Source organism: Pogona vitticeps, chromosome 15 (genome assembly GCF_051106095.1).
Source record: "Pogona vitticeps strain Pit_001003342236 chromosome 15, PviZW2.1, whole genome shotgun sequence".
NCBI lineage: Eukaryota > Metazoa > Chordata > Lepidosauria > Squamata > Agamidae > Pogona > Pogona vitticeps.
This window is the reverse complement of record NC_135797.1, coordinates 9,662,167-9,681,628: the sequence shown is the minus strand read 5'-3', so window position 1 is coordinate 9,681,628 and position 19,462 is coordinate 9,662,167. Positions and strand designations below refer to the sequence as shown.

Sequence of the window (19,462 nt, the reverse complement as noted above, 5' to 3'; positions counted from 1 at the left end):
CTCACCCTGATTCATTCAGGTACTGAAGCCAGGCAATGCTCAAGTGTCTAGATAGCATCCAGTACAGGGGTGGTATCTCATGAGAAGACTCCCTGGAAAAGACCCTGATGTTGGGAAAGTGTGAAGGCAAGAGGAGAAGGGGACGACAGAGGATGATTAGATGGATGGACAGGGTCATCGAAGCGACCAACATGAATTTGACCCAACTCCAGGAGGCAGTGGAAGACAGGAGGGCCTGGCGTGCTCTCGTCCATGGGGTCACGAAGAGCCGGACACGACTTAACGACTAAACAACAACAGGGGTGGGAAAGGACAGATAGAGCTCTTGATGATTTCCCCCAGTGACTAGATGTTAATCAGCATTGGGGATAACGATGATCCCTGAAGAACCCCACGAGTGAGGGTCCAAAGGTCTGACACATCCTCCCCAGGCTGCACTGTCGAGACCCGGAAGGACTGGAATCAGTGCAATGCTAGGGGCCCCGATCCCTGGGCTCCCTTAAAAGGTCATCCTGCAGCACAATCCGTGTTGTCTCCGGACCCACCGTGGTCTGAAACTAAACTGGACTGGATCAAGGGCCATCCTGCTCCTCCAGGTAATGCCTGCAGCCAGTTTTCCACCCCCACCCCCTTGATCCCCTTGCCCGGGGATGGTATATCGGGGATCAGACAGAAAGTACGCATTAAGATGGTCCAAAGCCTGCTGGGAGCGTTTGATGGCGGGTTGGACGATGGTTTCTTCAATGCGTGGAGGGAGGGTACCCTCCGTCAAAGATGGATTTACAATATTCATGACCCATTCCATCATAGCCCCTTTGGCAGCTGTTATCAACCAAGCTGGGCGAGGGGTCAAGAGAGGATGAGGTAGGCCACTGGGTCAAATAACCAATCATGCAGAAAGAGAGAGAGAGAGAGAGAGAGAGGGCAGCAATGGCCATCCCCGGGACAATCGATCTGCTGGTGGAGTCAAGGTCAGTATAGATGGCCTCAATTTTTGATTTGAAAAAGGCTGCATACGGATGATTGGAAAAATCAGAACGAGGCTCCAATGGACTGGAGTTAGCAAGGTTGTGAACCGCCCAGAACAACTCTGCTGGTCGGTTTGTGGCCTCCCCTATGATCCTGATGTTAAACGCCGTCTTTGCTGTTTTTAGGACATTGGCATATCTTCTGGTCATGATCTTAACAGATTATAAGCCAACTGATCCCTCCTCCACCTGCTCTCTAGCCCTCTCCTTGCTAACTTCATAGCCCGCAGCTCCTTGGTTATACCAGGGGGAACAGCCGGCTCTGATTGGCGATCATGTCAGCCGCCTGGGTTGTCTCCGGAAACCATTTATCAACCTGAGCTTTGACAGGTCAGCCAAGTTACCCTCCCAAGGCCTCCCGAAACCATTCCGGGTCAAAAAGCCTGCGAGGGCAGATCAATTTCACTGGTCCATTCTTGGGTGGGGTTTGCCATGTTGTTGTGACCCCCTGGACCAGAGCATGCCAGGTCCTCCTGTCTTCTATTGCCTCCCGGAGTTGGGTCAAATTCATGTTGGTTGCTTCGATGACCCTGTCCAACCATCTCATCATCCTCCGTCGTCCCCTTCTCCTCTTGCCTTCACACTTTCCCAACATCAGGGTCTTTTCCAGGGAGTCTTCTCTTCTCATCAGATGGCCAAAGTATTGGATCCTCGGCTTCAGGATCTGTCCTTCCAGGGAGCACCCAGGGTCGATTTCCTTTAGAATGGATAGGTTTTATCTCCTTGCCGTCCAGGGGACTCTCAAGAACCTCCTCCAGCACCACAATTCAAATACCTCCTGGAAATACAAGGGGATGACAGAGGATGGGATGGTTGGACAGTATCATCGAAACGACCAACATGAATTTGACCCAACTCCGGGAGGCTGTGGAAGACAGGAGGGCCTGGCGTGCTCTGGTCCAGGGGTTCACGAAGAGTCTGACACAACTTAAAGCAGACCTGGGAAAAGTGCGATCCAAGGGCCACATATGCCCGCAAGCCGCTCCCGTACGGCCCCTGGACAGTTTTGAACATCAAAACCATTTATAGCTTTTTGTCCAGAATTGATCAGTTGCTTATCTCCAACATACAAATATCTTTTGTATGTTTTGCATATCTTCAACATACAAATATCTTTTATTGTTTTTTAATTGAATCTTAATTGTTGTAAGCCACCCGGAGACCTTTCGGTAGAGTGGGTGGCATATAAGTTAAAGAAATAAATACCACAAAAACCTCTTTAGTACTTGTGAAGATTAACAAGTTTAAAATAAAAAACAATCATAACATCACTGTTTCATTTTATTTTTAAGTAAAGTTGGTTCGGCCCCCAATCACAGTTCAGATTTTCCATGTGGCCCCCTCTATAGAAATTAATTCCCCACCCCTGACTTAAAGACTAAACAACAGCAACAGGAGGTAGTCACCAGAACCGGCCACTAGAGGGAGGAAGAGATCATATAATGTCCTACTGTAATGCTGAAAGTAACTTTTCCCAGATCCAGATAAGATTATCAGCCTCTACTGTTTCTGTTAGGAATGTGTGACACTTTTCGATATCTTTTTTTCTCCCACACTTCATCTAGTCCTTACTTCCTAAAAATGTAACCGGACCCTTTATGCATTCCAGGACACGCATCTTGATGGAAAAATGCAAGTGGGTATCCCAAAATGTGCAAATCTGAAAAATGGCGTATATTTCCAAGAGGCACAAAATATTCCGAACAAACTTTACCCAGTGCATGTCATCAATCTGTACGATTTTTAAAAATGCATCGATGAAAGGGAAGAACGATCCACTGCCCAGAGTCGTGGGTCGCCACTAAGTCACGTGGGATACCGATTAAATAAATAAATAAAATGAAGTGAAAGGTGTTTTTTTTAAAAAAGGACTTTAAAAAGTAACTCACGTCCCTCAAAATGGATGGGGGAAAAAAAAGATATAAGATCCGAAACCATGTTGGCAAAGAGACGAAACCGCAGGGGCAAATGATGTAAACGAGCACATCCTTAATGCAGTGAGAATTTTATTCCGGGATTACGGATCACATAACATTTTGATAAACTGATTAGAAAGAACATGCTAACTTAGAACAATTTCGCACTGAAGACGGAGGCCGTAAAATGGGACCTGTCCCTCACCCTTAGCACAGAACAGAAAGGAAACGCACGAAGACACTTGTGTGCGATCCTTCAGCGTTACCCGTCTTGCCCCTCCGGTGGAATCCCCATTTCCACCTGCAATCGGTACTCGCCCTGCTGTGTCCCACTTTCAGGTCTGCACTAAAGAACCCAAAACAGCTCTCCAAAGTCAAAATACGCTGCTCGATGCTTGGTCGCCGGACGAAGGGGCAGCTGATAAAAAAGTTCTCTGCTTGCTTTCCAGATGTGGATCAAGACAGCCCCAGGGTCTTATTCCCCCCACCCCCTTTTCGGCCCTTCCTGTAGCTATTTGATCCGATGGTGGAACTGCACCACAGCTTTTTCCTGGTCGTATGTCTCTATGGAACCGGGGCGCAGCTTCCGGATTTCATGGATGGCATCCACCCCAGAGATCTTCTGGGCTTTCGCCAAGTAACAAGCCAGCATGGTGCCGGTTCGACCAAATCCTAGCAAGCAATGCACAGCAGCTGCCTTGGGGGGGGGGGGAGAGAGAAAAATTCAGCAAAGTATTAGGACAGATGCAACTCCCACCAGGTTCCTTTTTTTCCTCTTTCTTTCCAAAGACCTTCACGGAGAGCGTCAGAAGAGAACCTCTGGATCGGACCCAAGATTCATTGTTTCAAACAAACTGGCTAAACAGGAACCAAAAACACAAGCCGCCCATATCTGCGGGATCCATAACCACCGATTCACTTATGCATGGTATAAAAAAAAAAACAACTAAAAGAGCAGTTCTTAGAAATACAGTGGCGCCTCGCTAGATAGTTACCCCACATGACAGTTTTTTTTGCTAGACGTTGGCTTTTTGCGATCGCTATAGCGATTTGCAAAACAGTGATTCCTATGGGGGAATTTCGCTGGACAATGTTTGGTCCCTGCTTCGCAAACCGATTTTTGCTGGACGACGATTTTGACAGCTCCCTCCATGCTCGCAAAACAGTTGTTTTCAGGACCTAAGCTTCGCAAGGCAGCAATTTAATCAGCTGATCGGCGGTTCGCAAAGCGGCTTTCCTATGGCCGATCTTCGCTAGACAACGACGAGTCTTCCCCATTGGAATGCATTAAACAGGTTTCAATGCATTCCAATGGGGGAAATGCTTTTCACTAGACGATGATTTCGCTAAACAGCGATTTCAGTGGAACGGATTATCATCGTCTAGCGAGGCACCACTGTATGTATTTGCACAATGTCATCAGCAGAACTGACCGCTAAAAGGGAGCCAGAGACCATGCTATGCATAATGTTCACTATTATAATAACATTCACTATTACCTGTGTTTTCTAGCTCTGTGTGTGTGTGTGTGTGTGTGTTTTGAAGCCAATCCCCTGAGGATATGGGGGTCCTATCAAGGACAAATTAATATAGATAAAATAAATAAATAAATACATTATATATATTATATATATAATTATATATTATTTATTTATGTATTTATTTATTTATTTTATTGTTTATTTTATTTTATTTATTTATTTATTTATTTTATTGTTTATATATAAACAATTCAACTTCAAAACTCACAGACAGCCCTAGGAAAAACATCTCTTTGCCATGGAGAGTTGTGGTTGATCTGCCATAACAACGCTATTGAGTTAGAGAAGAGGGTCCATATATACCTGAATGGCAGAGAACCTGCTATGACTGCGGAAGGTTGAATTTTTCAACCCTTGATCTCTAGTGACAGGACTGTCTCTGCCCTTCAGAGTAATTAATACCTACTATTCTAGATAGCCTTCTTTTATTTATTATTTATTTATTTGAGTTGTATCCCGCCCATCTAGGCTACATCTACTCTGTCTGGCTTACATCAAAAGCATGAAAAACAACATATAAACAACTAAAACGACAATTTAAACCATTAATATTAACATTATTAGTGGCATTCGAGATGGAAAAGCAAAAGGGGAGTTAGGATAGAAAAGAAAATCAAGTAATGACCGGAGGGAAGGCCTGCCTAAAAGATCCAGGTCTTAAGTCTTGTTACACAGAACATTCCATCTAGAGTGGGAATTACCTCTCCTTTGGCATTGGCATCCTCCACGATCTGCAGAAAGCGCTGGATCTGCTCCGGAGACGGCGGGCAGAAGTCCGCAATGCGAAGACGGTGCACTTGGATGCCCGGGCAGGTGTCGTGGTGCGGAGGGCTGCGCTCGGTGAGCGAGACCAGGTGCCGGATCCCATTCTCATACATATACTGGTAGTGCGCAGGTAGGCGGGGCATGGCCAACCCTGCCAACCGGCCTGGTACTACCCAGGAGAAATTCGGTGGCACCGCAGATGCCATGAGCCCTGTAAAAAGACACACGGAGAAAAATAAGTGATACGCCGAAGATGTCTCCTTTTCCCCGACAGACGGCTCTCTGCACTAGTTTTGTCTCAAAACTCTACTGTCTGCTGACGCCAACCCTGTTTCGGCCACATACCCCTCCTTTTGGGGTGGCAGGTGTGCGTTACCTCCCCAGATTTGGCTGTAAAAGCACCAGAGGATTACGGAATCATAGCATTGCCAGGGCCCATCCCTCCATACCGGCCGCAGGTATCAGCTAGGATTAAGCAGTCCTCAAACAGAAGCAGCTGCAATGAGAAGACAATGTCTGGTTAAAAAAAAAACAAAATAAGACACAGGACGAGAGCTATGCCAAGAGAGGAAGGGAAGGGCCAGAGAGATCTCCGGTTATTTTCTTTGCAAGTATTAAATGGAGCAAGGTACCCACGTCAACAAGAGGCACTAAAGCAAACAGGCCCTTCGTACATCTTTTATTTCAAATCAAATGAATTTATTGTCATTGTAAGTCTATACAGTGGTGCCTCGCTTAACGAGCGCACCGCATAACGACAAAATCGCATAGCGATCCGTTTTTTTGGATCGCTAATGCGTTCGCTTAACGTCTTTTGAATAGGGCTCAATTCGCTTTGCGAAGACCGGTAAGCATTTCGCTTACCGATCTTCGCAAAACGAAGCCCGACAATCAGCTGTTCGGCGGCCAAAATGGCAGCCGGAAGCCAGGAAATGGCCTAAAATGGCTGCGCGCAGCGTTTTCGCGCCCTCCTTAAGCGAGGCAAGGGCGCGAAAATGGCTGCCGGCCATCCTGAAGCTTCGCTGAACGGTGAGTATTTGGCCTATTTGGAACGCATTAAACGATGTTTAATGCGTTCCAATGGAAATCGCTGCCCCGTTCAGCGATGCTTCAGCATAGCGAAGGTTAATCCGGAATGGATTAACCTCGCTATGCGAGGCACCACTGTACATAGTATGTACACCCATACAACAAAATTCACACAGACACCGAGAGACCAGACCCACATGCACACACACACACACAAAATTCCCAAACACTCCCACTAAAAATCAACAGAAATCACACATTTCTGCTGTAAACCACTCAAAATAGTGCATTGCGAGAACAGGATGGTACAGTAGTGCCTCGCATAGCGATCGCTCCGTATAGCGACGAAATCGCTTTGCGACGGAGTTTTTGCGATGGCAAAACCGATCGCTTTGCGATTGTCCCTATGAGCTATTTTCGCTTTGCGATGATCGCAGGGAAGCGATCATCGCAAAGCCTCCATTTTCGGCCAGCTGATCGGCAGTTTCAAAATGGCCACCGGGTAAACAAAATGGCCGGCCGTTGTTTTCAGGCACGGATTCCTTGCTTTAGAGACACCGAAAATGGCAGCGCTATGGAGGATCTTCGCTTAAAGTTTTAAGCCCATAGGAACGCATTAATCACGTTTTAATGCGTTTCTATGGGTTTTTTATTTTCGCTTAGCGATGTTATCGCTTAGCAGCGATTTTTTCGGCACGAATTAACATCGCTAAGCGAGGCGCCACTGTATATAAATCAGTGAAATAAATGCTGATGGATCACTTCGTACTCCTACTCCGCAAGGGGTGTGTGTGTCTTATTCTCCACACGTTTCTTTTTCAAAAGCTAGAGGCATTATTGACTCAAAATACTTTTTATTCCTGTGCCTGTTATCCCCAGCAGACAGGCCACAAGGCTAAGAAGAGAGGGGAGGAAAAAGCCAGGATAAGTCTTTAGGAAGCAGCTGTGATGGTCAAATTTCAGTTTTGAGATGCAGAGAGGAGGAAGAATTAGGTCCTCCTCTTCACGACTAAGTAACAGAATAACATAGGTGCAGGAAGGGCAAATGCTTCTATTGATATTATGTATTTTAACCTATTTTTTTAAATAAAATGTCACTTAAGGTCCTTAAAATTTACCTTTGGAACTAGACAAGGGTGCGCCTTGTCTTTAATTCCATTTGATTTGATTCTTGAATTGTGGGTGAATGAGTGGTTGCAAGACCGGATAGGCAGGATATAAATAGAATGAATGAATGAATGAATGAATGAATGAATGAATGAATGAAATCAAGGGAATAGGATATAAAGAGAAAATCAAAATGAGTTTATTTGCAGATGCCGCATTAACCCTAGAAGATGGTTGGAAAAGGTGTGTGTGTGTGGGGGGAACTAATTAAAAATGTAGTTGTGGAGCATGACTAATGACAGAAAAAATATTGGAAAATTAAATATCACTTTTAAATATGTAACTGGTATAAGGCTTTAGTTATCCCTGATTCTACAAGAGGTTGAAGGGCTTTGAAAATAAGAGAAGGGAGCAGGATTTGGCCCCATGGAGGAGGGGAGGGAGTTCCTCCTTCCCAGGGCAAGTATGGAAACAAAAATACCTGTTTGTGTACTTTATATGATTGTGAATTTGTGGGTCGCCCCCGGGGTGGTGGCTTTTGCCCCCTTAGTTGGGGGGGGGGATAAATAAATATTTTTTTTTAAAAAAAATGATTTGGATCATATTAGATTGCATGGTTTGTTAGCTCCTATTTTACTTAGTGCCATTCATTTTAATTCAATGTAAATAAATAAATAAATAAATAAATAAATAAATAAATAAATAAATTAAATTAAATTAAATTAAATTAAACCACACCCACCCACCCCCTTTTCGCAGTCCTTTCCCCCCCCCCTTGAGAAAGAAGGCTGGATCCCTCCTCCTTTCTCTCTCCCCCCCCCCAGCCTTGGCCCATTTTTTCCTCTCCCCTCCTTCTCTTTTCTCCCCCTCCTTCCCCCCCCCGTCCCGCACTTGGAACGGCCCGCCGTCACCTCCGGCTCCGTCCCGGGAGACGGCCCTCTCCTAGGAGCAGCCCATGCGGCGCGCTTCAGGGAGGGGGTGGCCGGCCTCTTCGGAGACGGCTCCCTAGCCGCCCCCTTCCCTAGCCCTCGGTGGGCGGAGGCCTACATTTCCCGACAAGCCACAGCCCTGGGGCAGGAAGTCACGTGCCCCGCGCTCAGAGGGCGGCGGGCGGGTTGTTTCCGGCTCCGCTGTGCTGACGCTCTCTTCCGCCCGGGTGGCAGCAGCAGTCGCTGGCAGGCGCCGAGGAGGGAAGGAAAGTGGGTGGCGGTGATGGAGTCCTTTTTTTGGGGGGGGGCGGAAGAGGGCATGTGAGGACACGGCATTGTGGGGGGGGCGTGCACCCCACCTTTCCTAGAGGAGAGGGAATTTAGGGGGGCTTGCCTTGGGGAGGGTGTTTTGGGGGGGTCGCTTTCAATGGGCTCCCCTTCCTTCCTCCCCTCTCTCGCCTCCCAACAGCCCCCCCTGCGAGATAGGCCGGGTGGAGGAAGAAAGAGAGATTTAGCCTTAGGGTCGGTCCTCCCCCCCCTCCAAACCTTGGCCCTCCAGATGTTCTTGGACTACAACACCCAGAAGCCTTCACCACCCCCTCTGCTGGCCAGGATTTCTTGGGGGGGGGTTGGGAGTCCAAACACATCTGGAGGACCAAGGTTTGTTGGGTTTTTTTGGAGGGGGGGCACCCCTGCCTTACGAGGTTCACGGCGCCCGAGCTTCGGCCGGGACTCGAACCCGGGTCTCCCACCACGTCCTTGCCCCCATATTTCTTTCTTTCCTCTTGTTTCTCTTCCCGCAAATGCCAGGCCCCTTGTGCGGGTCTCCTCTTGATCGCATCGCAGCGACGCCTAGTTCCTGATGGAGTGGATGTCTGAATCCCCATCTGCCAAGACAGCTTCCCATTATAGACCAGTGGTTCGAACTGGTGTCCATTGGGAGTTGCAGTCTGAGAACACTTCTGCAACTCCCAGAGGACTTTACCAGTACTCTCTGCGCTGGCTCAGGTTTCTGGGAGTTGCAGAACATCCAAGGTTGGGAACGACTGATAAAAGACTATTTTGCCTGCCCACCAACCCCAAAATCCGGATTTTTCAGCCTTTGCCCCATTTTCTCTGTTAGGATGTCTTTTTTTCCCAAAATAGAGTATATGTGGGTCTCCGTATATTTTGCAAAGGGGAGGCTGTGTTGGTAAAGGATAGAAGAGTTCGGACAACAGTTGGGGAATGGCGAGAGGTTTTGACCGAGAAACCCAGGAGGCTGTTAGGGTTAAATATCCTTAAAAGAGAAAAGGTAAGGTACAGGAAGGGGATGATGAAAAGAAGAAGGACTTTTGGGGATGTACCGTAGAGCACTGGTCCCCAACCTTGGGCCTCCAGATGTTGTTGGACTTCAACTCCCAGAAATCCTAGCCAGCAGAGGTGGTGTGAAGGCTTCTGGGAGTTGTAGTCCAAGAACATCTGGAGGCCCAAGGTTGAGGATCATTGCCGTAGAGGGGCTCACATCTTCGTACTTAGGGCGGCTATTTTTCATGCAGAGGGTCCAGCCATTGGCTTTCTTGGGTTCATACTGGCTTTCTCCTAATCATATCCCACTGTATGTAGAGGTTGACCGAGATACTTTCCATTGTGTTACCATACAACAACTTTCCCCAGATTTTCTTAAATAGGTAGCTCTCTGCCCTGAACAGATACTTATAAAGGATCCCACAGATGGGCTGGTCTATAACAGATTAAAGACTACTATTCCTAATTGAATCTTTCCGTGGGAATGCAGACCCGACCAAGTACGAGCACAAATCGAACCCGAAATTATTTTCTTATCTTCTGTAGCCTTTTGGTGCCTTCTTCCCACTGGAGTTATCAAAAATGGCCGTTCTAGACTAGAGTTTGCTGTTTCTGTCTTAAATACTCTTCCCCGTCCCCCCCCCCCAATCCTTCCTGAGCCTTTCTCGTTGGATCACCAGTGCCTCCCTCGGCATCTTCTCGTCCTTTCCAGATGAAGCTGATCGTTATTGCTGTGCTGTTGCTCTTTTCTGGTGCCCGGTGTGAAGAAGGCGCCAGACTTCTGGCCTCCAAATCGCTGCTGAACAGATATGCTGTTGAGGGCCGGGATCTCACTCTGCAGTACAACATCTATAATGTTGGCTCCAGGTAAATTTCGGGTGGGGAGGCGCGAGCGTGGACTTTATTATAGCTCCGTGCAAATCTGGAAACAGATGCCTACAGTGGGCTATCTGGCTGAATGAACAAACACATGCCTACTCATTTCTCTTTCCCCAGGGAGTGGGGCTTTTACCCTCAAGTAAACTACACTTGTTATAGTGGCAAACAATTCCCACAGTTGCCCAAACAGTGACTTTCACATCCATTTAAGATTTGGTATGTTGGATGAACTCCTGGATAGCTCAGTGGTTTAAAGAAAGGCTGGGAGTTCAGTTCCCCACTGCACCTCCTTGATGCCTCTTGTTGATCTGTCAAGTCCCTCCCAGCTCTGCAATTCTACAATTATTATTGCAGAAAGGTAAAGGTTCCCCTTGACAAATTGTCCACTCGGACACGAGTGTCCGACTCTAGGGCGTGGTGCTCATCCCCGTTTCCAAGCCATAGAGCCAGCATTTGTCCAAAGACAGTTTCCGTGGTCACGTGGTCGGCACGACTAGACACGGAATGCCATTACCTTCCCACCGTGGTGGTACCTATTTATTCGCGTTTACATGCTTTCAAACTGCTAGGTTGGCAGGAGCTGGGACAAGCGACGGGAGCTCCCTCCGTCGCATGGATTCAAACTACTGATCTTCTGGCCTTGCAGCCCAGAGGCTTCTGCAGTTTAACCTGCAGCGCCACCATGTCCCTTATTATTGCAGTTGTTGTTCATTAGTCGTTTAGTCGTGTCCAACTCTTTGTGACCCCATGGACCAGAGCACGCCAGGCCCTCCTGTCTTCCACGGCCTCCCAGAGTTGGGTCAAATTCATGTTGGGTTCATGAATTCAATTATTGCAGTAGGACCCCCATATTCCCAGAATCAGTATCTACAGTTTCACTTCTCTGCAGACTGAATAGGTTAAAAAAGAAAAGAAAAAAAACAGTAATAACGTTGTTGTCGTTGGAAGTGGGGGGGGGGAGGGTTGTCCGATCTCTCCAGGGATTGCTGGGTTGGAGGACAGCTGGTCAGTGTGCTGTTTGAAAGCTACAGCGAGATCGATCTCACCTCCTATTCTCCAGAGGTCTCGATCCGGGTGATCAGGGCAGTTCCAGTGTTAGAAGCCAGAGTAGAACCCAGATTAAAAGCCATCTTAGGGCAGCTTCCTCCACAAATCCTGAAGTGATGGCTTGTTCACAATTTTGTCATTGAATGAATGAATGAATGAATTTTGTCATTGTGACCTCCCTTTTCTGCTCCACGACGCAGTGCTGCCTTAGAAGTGGAGCTGTCGGACGATTCCTTTCCTCCAGAAGACTTTGGCATTGTTTCGGGAATGCTCAACGTCAAATGGGATCGCATCGCACCGTATCCTTCTGTGGACGTTGTTCTTGTTAGGATGTAGAGAGTTCGAATTCTGTTTCAAAAAGGCAGTTGTGCTTAAAAACAAAAAAGCACACCACGGGGCTCCTGCAAAATTTAACAAAATTGATCTGCTTGCCCGCTATCAAGTTAAGTAGTGAAGCTAATTTTCTGGTCATGTTTATGAGGGAGCCCCACCTTTTCTTGTATGTTCTCCCTCCCTAAGTGCTTATTTAAAAAAAAAAGGCCAAAAAAGAAAACCTCACAACAAAATAACAGCCAGTACTTTATGCTTTTGGTTCAAAACCTCAGAATTTTGATTTTTCCTTCTGTCTTCCCTTTCAGCCCAGCTTGTTTAGATTTTAAACCTTTCCCAAGAATTTTAGATTTGCTTTAATTTTTCTTTGAAGCACGTATTAAGCATTGCTCATTCATCATTTTTTTCTCTCTAAATGGATTGTAGTGCTCTGTGGCTTTTTGATGCCTTTTTAATATGGATTTTATTTACCTTTTTTAATGTAGTACTTGTTTCATTATTTTTGAAATATTTTGTTTACTTATTGTTTTTGCTTTTTTAAAATTTGTCTTTTTAGTGATGTAAGCTGTCTTGGGTCAATTTTATGAGAAAGGCAGAGTAAAAATATTTCAGATAAATGAATAAATAGAGTGTTGGACTGGACCTCAGGAAACCTGGGATTGAATCCTGGCTTGGTTGTGGAAACGTGGTGGGGGCAGGGAATAGTATCCATTTATTTATTGGATTTATACCCGCACCATCTGGCAACCAGACCACTCTGGGCGGCTAACCACAAAATAAACAGCACAATATCAAAACACGAGATAAAAATAAAACAATTCATGCATTCAATAAATAAATAACCAACAGGATAAATTAAAACAGATGGCAATGAAAGTGGTAAAAAGGATGATGAAAAGGATGGCGAAAAAGGCTAGTAAAAGAGAGGGCGAGATCTTGGAAAACTACTGCTCAGGGAAAGCCTTGGGAATACTTCAGTAACCGTACCCAATTCATCCCTCTTTCCCTTTGCTGCTTCTGCCGTGCAAGTTGCTTCCTTAGTTTCTGTCTCCTCAGCGCCAGCAATGTGTCCCATACGGTGGTCTTGAGACCCTTGAAAGCCGGCTACTTCAACTTCACCTCTGCTACGATCACCTACCTGGCTCAGGAGGGAGGTCAAGTGGTGGTAAGTGACCCTGGTCCCAGGGTCAAAGTCTTGAATGCAGGAGAAGCCCACAGATCTCAAATTCACTGGTTGGGACTCCTGTGCATTATTTATGCAGGACTTGACCTTGGTCCAGGTCATCCTGAAATGGACCGTACGAGTCATCTAAATCCACCCCAGCTCAATTTAGGATCTACAACTTAGGGTGCAAACAGAGTGTCCCCGATAGATGGCCAGTCATCTTCTCCCTAAATCCCTTAAGAACTGCCTCCCAAAGCAGGCTGTCTGTTTTCCAGTGGGTTTCCACATTGATGACACTCCTACAGAGGTGTAGCTGAAAGTAGACTTCTCTGCAGATTTGGAGTTCTAGTGAATTCAGAGGGTGAAAAGATCATAGAGTCACAGAATAGTGGAGCTGAAGGGGCCTATAACCCACTACTCCATCCAGGAATCAAAATTGAAGCAGATCTGACAGGTAGCTCTCCAATTTTCTCTTGTATGCCTCCAGTACTGAAGTGCTCACCACTTCCCATGGTTATTGGTTCCATTGTTATTCTACTCTTAACAGTTAAAAGGTTTTTCCTGATTCAGCCTAAATCTGGCTTCCTGTCACTTTAACCTGTTACTACGAATCTTGCAGTCTGGGATGATCAAGAACAGATCTTGCCCCTGCATGACAAGTACAGCAGGGGCCCCCATATCCGCTGGATCCATATCCACTGATTCACTTATCCACGTTCTGAAAATCCTCTACTGAATGAATGATATTAAAAGACAGAAATAATATTTTCACATGTTTTAGAGGAACTGGCCACTAGAGGCAGCCAGAGACATTGCTATTAATTCTTGTTCTCTTGTGGATATATATATATTTCATTTACCACTGTGGTTCACAAACTTTTTCAACTCCTTTCCTCCCCTTTTCCTCTGGCCCTGCCCTCCCAGATCCCAGGAAGGGCTTGGAACCAATCCCCATGGATATTGGGACCCTTCTGTGTTTAAAAGGTGGTATCCTATCTCCCCTCAGATGTTTTCCCTCTATGTGTTGGAACTCCATTCCTGTAATTTCTGGCCATGTTAGGTGGAGCTGATATGAAGTCCCAAACATTTTTGGAGGACCAGAGATTCCCCATCCCCTGTCTTATGGGAGATGATATTTTATCTGATCAGCTAAAGTTTGAAGGGAATTGTGGGCTGGGTTGCAATAATCTTATTCCTGCTTAGGGGATGGGGGAACTCTCCCTTGTGGCCAAGTGCTCTAGGACAGTGGTCCCCAACCTTGAGGCCTCCAGATGTTCTTGGACTACAACTCCCAGAAGCTTTCACCACCACCTCTGCTGGCCAGGATTTCTGGGAGTTGAAGGCCAAGAACATCTGGAGGCCCAAGGTTGGGGACCACTGCTCTAGGAGATCACGAGCAGTTTTTGTGAAGAGCTTTGAAGTCATAGGCTGGTGATATGGCCACATTTAAAAAATAATAATAATAATTCTTGTCCCTCATACTTCTTTCCAGGTTGGCTTCACCAGTGCCCCAGGACAAGGAGGCATCCTGGCCCAGCGAGAATTTGATCGGAGATTTTCACCACACTTTGTAAGTAAATACAGAAGGGAGCTGGCCTCCCTCTCCACTAATCCTGACCTTATCGGCCAGAGATAGGGAACTTACGGCACTCCAGATGCCCTGTTGAGTCGCAGCTGCCATCAGCTTTACATTATGCAACCAGTGGTAGGGGATCATGGGAATTGTGGTTCAGCCACATCTGGAGGGGTACCAATTGCTCACCTCTGCTGCCAGCCAAACACCTTCCTAGTTAAACTCTCTCCATGCTAAGTTTCCTCAGGGATCCCTAAATACGGTGGTGCCTTGCACAACGAGCGCCCCGTAGAGCGATGAATTCGCTCTACGGGAACGTTTTTTCGATCACTAATGCGATCACAGAGCGACGGCCCCAATGGGCGAAAATCGCAGAGCGAAGGTCGGTAAGCGGTTCGCTTACTGACCTTCGCTTTGCGACCTGCCGATCAGCTGTTCCGCAGTTACAAAATGGCCGCTGGAAGCCCCAAAATGGCCGCGCACAGCCTTTTCGCGCCCTCGTTAAGCGAGGGGAGGGCGCGAAAATGGCTGCCGGCCATAGAGGAACATCGCTCTACGGTGAGTAAATCAGCCAATTGGAACGCATTAAACTAAGTTTAATGCATTCCAGTGGCTTTTTTCTTTCCGTACAGCAATGTTTCACACAGCGAGGGTTAATCCGGAACGGATTAACCTCGCTGTGCGAGGCACCACTGTAGATTTTAGGTAGTGGCTGTCTATGATCCTGGCATGGTTCCTTCCAATGGAATGGGTAGATGGTAGATTAGAATATGCTGGTAGATTTCAGGATGTTTTGAAATAGATGGCCAGGGTTTTTAACTCCCAGTTGTTTAAAAATCGCAGCCTGCTCCCCCCCACCATGATCTGCCGTGGCCGGCCCTAATCCTTCTCTCTTTGAGTCTCCATGTGATTCTCATTTTTAAAATCTGAGGAGTCGTGGGTTATCTTTGGTCAGTCCTCAATGCCATTCTCCTCTCTGTCTAGTCCGAGGGGATGGATTCTAAATCTAGGTCACCCAACTGCACATGTCGGTTTGGTTGCGGCTGGGTTAAGTATTTTGCCTTTGCACTCTAAATCTTGCATCTAAATCTGTACACTCGGTCATGGTTTTGCACTTTTCTCTCATTTACAACCCTTTAGGTTCTAGTAGTAAACGCAACACGGGGGGGGGGGGCTAGAACAAACTAGATACAGTGGTGCCTCGCAGAACAAGCGCACCGTAGAGCGATGAATTCGCTCTACGGTGACGCTTTTTCGATCGCTAATGCGATCGCAGAGCGACGGCCCCAATGGGCGAAAATCGCAGAGCAAAGGTCGGTAAGCGGTTCGCTTACTGACCTTCGCTTTGCGACCCGCCGATTAGCTGTTCCGCAGCAACAAAATGGCCACCGGAACAGCCGAAATGGCCGCGCGCAGCGTTTTCGAGCCCTCGTTAAGCGAGGGGAGGGCGCGAAAATGGCTGCCAGCCATTGAAAAACTTCACTGAACGGTGAGTAAATCAGCCGATTGGACCGCATTAAACTAAGTTTAATGCATCCCAATTGCTTTTTTCTTACCGCTCAGCGATGTTTCACACAGCGAGGGTTAATCCGGGACGGATTAACCTCGCTGTGCGAGGCACCACTGTACCATGCACCCAAAGGGGCTTTGGTCAGTGTCTGAGCCTCTATTATAACTCTGCCTGAAACCATTGTTTTCTGGAGTTTGGTACTGGAGGCTTTGAGGTCACAAAAATGCCCTTGACAGCTGTATGGACCCCACTGGCTACATGTTGTCTGACCCTGTTTTAGAGAACAGTGGGGAGCAGACGAAGGGAAAGGATCTTGTCCTATCTTGGACACTGGAGATGCACTCTTAGTTTTTATTATCTTATTTTTTAAAAATTTATTATTAAATTTATACCCGGCCCATCTAGACCGACGTCTACTCTGGGCGGCTAACAATAATAGTTAAAAGTAAAAACAATACGATAAAATAAAAATAGCAGTAATAATATAGTTCAAGATGGGGGAAATAATCAGATGATGACAGGAGGGAAAGCCTGCCTAAAGAGCCAGGTCTTAAGCTGGCTCTTAAAAACACCCAGCGAGGGAGCCAGGCAGATCTCTGCGAGCAGACGGATCCAGAGGCAAGGGGCTGAGAAGGCTCAATTTCTGGTTCTTTCTCTCCGGGCCTCCCTCGGTGTTAGGCCCCTCGGCCACCCTTCTTGGCTAGAACAAGTGATTCGGGTAGATCTAGGTGGGAGGAGGCGTTCCGCTAGATACCGAGGTCCTAAACCATTTAGGGCTTTATATGTCATCATTAACACTTTGAAATCAATGCGGAAACGAACGGGCAACCACTGCAATGTCCTCCTGTGCTTAAGTGGGAGGGATCGTATCTCTCTGGACAAAACACTTCCTTGGCACGTGGCTGTTGTTGGTTTCAGTCTCTGCCATCTTCAGTTCAAAGAAGCACTAGGTAGCAGGGGACAAGGGAGAGATTTCTGTCGGCAAGCCTGCCCGGGGTGGACAGCTGGGCCGGATGGATGGATGAACTGCACTTATAAAAATCTTAGGAGAGTCTCTTCTTCAAGAGTCGCGGAGGGTGTTTGACGGCCCCAAAAGTGGGCAGAGCAGTCCTCTGACACGGATCCCTTCCCAACTAATTCCTTTTTTTCTTTTTGTCAAGCTGGACTGGGCGGCCTTCGGGGTCATGACGCTTCCCTCCATTGGCATCCCGTTGCTTTTGTGGTATTCAAGCAAAAGGAAGTACGACACCCCCAAGACCAAGAAGAACTGAGTAGCGCCAACTGTCCTCTTCCAGTTAAAGTTAGAGGTTTATTCAGGTGGCCGAAGCAGCCTAGCTATCCTCATGCATTCAAACAACATGTCAGAGGGGTTTGTAAGCAGCTGTTTCCATCTAAGAAGCTAAACATGGCCCCTAGAATGGCTGTAAGACTTTGGGGCTTCAATCAAAGTATATAATTTTGGAACTACCCATAAGAACTTGGTGCACAGCCTGGAGAAGATGACTTATTGAGAGCTTGATGTTTGTTTGTTTCTTTTCAGTTGGGTTTAAAAAAAATTTTTTGTGGTCCAATAAAGGAATCGCCTGTTCCCACATTTGTAAAGTTTGGGGTTTCCTTTTCAGCATTCATGGGACTACAAGGAAGATGCAAAGATGCACAAATGATGTGGAGAAAGAAGGAAGAACCTGCATGAATTTGACCTGAGTTTTGTAGCCAAAAATTTTAAAAAAATCAGTTATGCATCTGATGTACACTCTGGATTCATTTATTTTACTTTCATTAATGGAAGCACTTGGTACTGGGCAGCAGTAAGAATAAAGCAAATATCCTTTTGACCCCTTTTAGGAGGAAGGTGGAATATAAATATTTTAAATAAATAAATAGTAAATAAATCTCTGCCCAAAGGATCACAAGTGACGAAAGTCAACTAAAAGAACGAAGGAGTTGCTGGAGAGGACAAAAGAGGGACAGAAAGCTGGGATGCCTGAGAACGGCCGAACTGGAGGGAGGGACCCCCAAAGATCATCCAGTCCAGCCCCTACCAAGGAGGCCCAGTCGGGAATCGAACTCCCAACCTCTCGTTCCACAGCCAGGAGACGTAAAACCTCTGAGCCCTCTCTTGTGAACTGCCTTCTCGCACTTCACTTCTTCGCCATGCAAAATGTTGTTCCTTACTAAGATAAATGTCTCTCCAGGTGTGTTATCTGGGCAGGAGTTGGGAGAACTATTATTTGTGAGACTTTTACTTCACACTGCAATACCAACAAGATTCTGGCTATTGCATTTAATGGGGCTTTTTCTAATCCTAAACATTATTCTAATCCTAAACAACTACTGTTGTTTTGTATTTTATTATATTGTTTTAATTCTGTCTATTATTGTTAGCCGCCCAGAGTAGACTTCGGTCTTGATGGGTGGGGTATAACTTTAATAAATAAATAAATAAATAAATAAACTCTGAGGGCATCAGTGCATGCACTTATGTTCTCCAAGATGTACTGCCTGAACTTTCTGACTACCCTTGAAGTTGACCTGGAGACTGCAGTGGGTTTAGAATGAAGCCACCAGGTAAATTTGAGTATATTTGACCAAATCTTCCCCAGTCTTGGCTTGTCTGCACTGGTTACCTGTGTCACCTCCGGTCAAGTTCAAGGTTTTAGTGTGCTTACCCTTTACAGTTTGGGACCCCATAACCCTCGGAGTGTCTTTCCCAAGGATATCTCCCACTCATGCCACCAGATCTTCTCCAGCCATGCTCCTCTGGAGGAGCCCAGGAGAACGTACACAAGCTGTCGGGCATCCTTGGTTGTGGCACCAGCCCTTTGCAGCTGACTCCTGGCTGAGCTATGCCTGGCCCCCTCCCTAAGAGGTTGTGCAAGAAGCAGAAGAATCCTGTTTTGTCTTGAGGAGAGGGTCACCAAATCCTTCTCCTGGGCTCAAATCATAACATGCCTCAACCCCACATAGTAGGGGTAAGAACTTGTTAGACCTTTCCGGAAAAAATAATTTCATCATTTTGGTGTAAGTACATGGCAGGCATTTCCTGATACATGTCAGACATGTTTTTATGGGCATGTTAAATCCACGGATAAGGACCTTATGTCTGGACGGGTGCTGGAATAATAGATCTGGAAGCCAATTCTTCTGAAGGGACCACGGAGGAAGAGAAGATGTTGCAGAGATGTTCAAATACCCAAAGGCTGTGATGAAGGAGATGGAGCAGATCTGTTTTTCCAGAGAGCAATAAAATTTGGAAACTTAATTTTTAAAATAAATTTCTTCCCACGAGGAAGTAATCTGCTGTGCAAGGGAGTGACAGGAACGATTTTCAATACTTCATGAGAGAATGGCATAAA

At 46.5% G+C, this 19,462-nt stretch overlaps 2 protein-coding genes across 8 annotated transcripts; one reads left to right on the top strand and one right to left on the bottom strand.

Moving 5' to 3' along the window:
- Positions 1-3,017: 3,017 nt before the first annotated feature.
- On the bottom strand, positions 3,018-8,447 carry DUSP23 (dual specificity phosphatase 23). Of its 7 annotated transcripts, none has more exons than XM_072984477.2 (4): positions 8,298-8,447; positions 5,596-5,746; positions 5,187-5,461; positions 3,018-3,641 (listed from the first exon to the last, which is right to left on the bottom strand). In XM_072984477.2, the coding sequence occupies exons 3-4, from the start codon at positions 5,454-5,456 to the stop codon at positions 3,456-3,458; spliced, it is 456 nt and encodes a 151-aa protein (XP_072840578.1). In that variant the 5' UTR covers positions 5,457-5,461; positions 5,596-5,746; positions 8,298-8,447; the 3' UTR covers positions 3,018-3,455. The 7 variants fall into 7 exon arrangements, with proteins under 7 accessions (XP_072840578.1, XP_072840579.1, XP_078238157.1 ...); XM_072984478.2 differs by having other exon boundaries at positions 5,627-5,746; XM_078382031.1 differs by having other exon boundaries at positions 5,700-5,746.
- Positions 8,448-8,465: 18 nt separating this feature from the next.
- SSR2 (signal sequence receptor subunit 2) lies at positions 8,466-17,700 on the top strand. The gene is made up of 6 exons (XM_072984476.2): positions 8,466-8,585; positions 10,315-10,469; positions 11,729-11,827; positions 12,915-13,023; positions 14,516-14,593; positions 17,267-17,700. The coding sequence occupies exons 2-6, from the start codon at positions 10,315-10,317 to the stop codon at positions 17,375-17,377; spliced, it is 552 nt and encodes a 183-aa protein (XP_072840577.1). The 5' UTR covers positions 8,466-8,585; the 3' UTR covers positions 17,378-17,700.
- The last annotated feature ends 1,762 nt before the right edge of the window (positions 17,701-19,462 follow it).

Bases quoted from the DNA above. Each gene is read 5' to 3' on its own strand.
- DUSP23 (XM_072984477.2), bottom strand. From the start codon at position 5,456: ATGGCATCTGCGGTGCCACCGAATTTCTCCTGGGTAGTACCAGGCCGG. The intron at 3,642-5,186 runs GTAATTCCCACT...CCCCCCCCCAAG, and splicing joins ATGCCAATGCCAAAGGAGAG to GCAGCTGCTGTGCATTGCTT.
- SSR2 (XM_072984476.2), top strand. From the start codon at position 10,315: ATGAAGCTGATCGTTATTGCTGTGCTGTTGCTCTTTTCTGGTGCCCGG. The intron at 10,470-11,728 runs GTAAATTTCGGG...TCCACGACGCAG, and splicing joins ATCTATAATGTTGGCTCCAG to TGCTGCCTTAGAAGTGGAGC. The intron at 11,828-12,914 runs GTATCCTTCTGT...CTGTCTCCTCAG, and splicing joins AAATGGGATCGCATCGCACC to CGCCAGCAATGTGTCCCATA.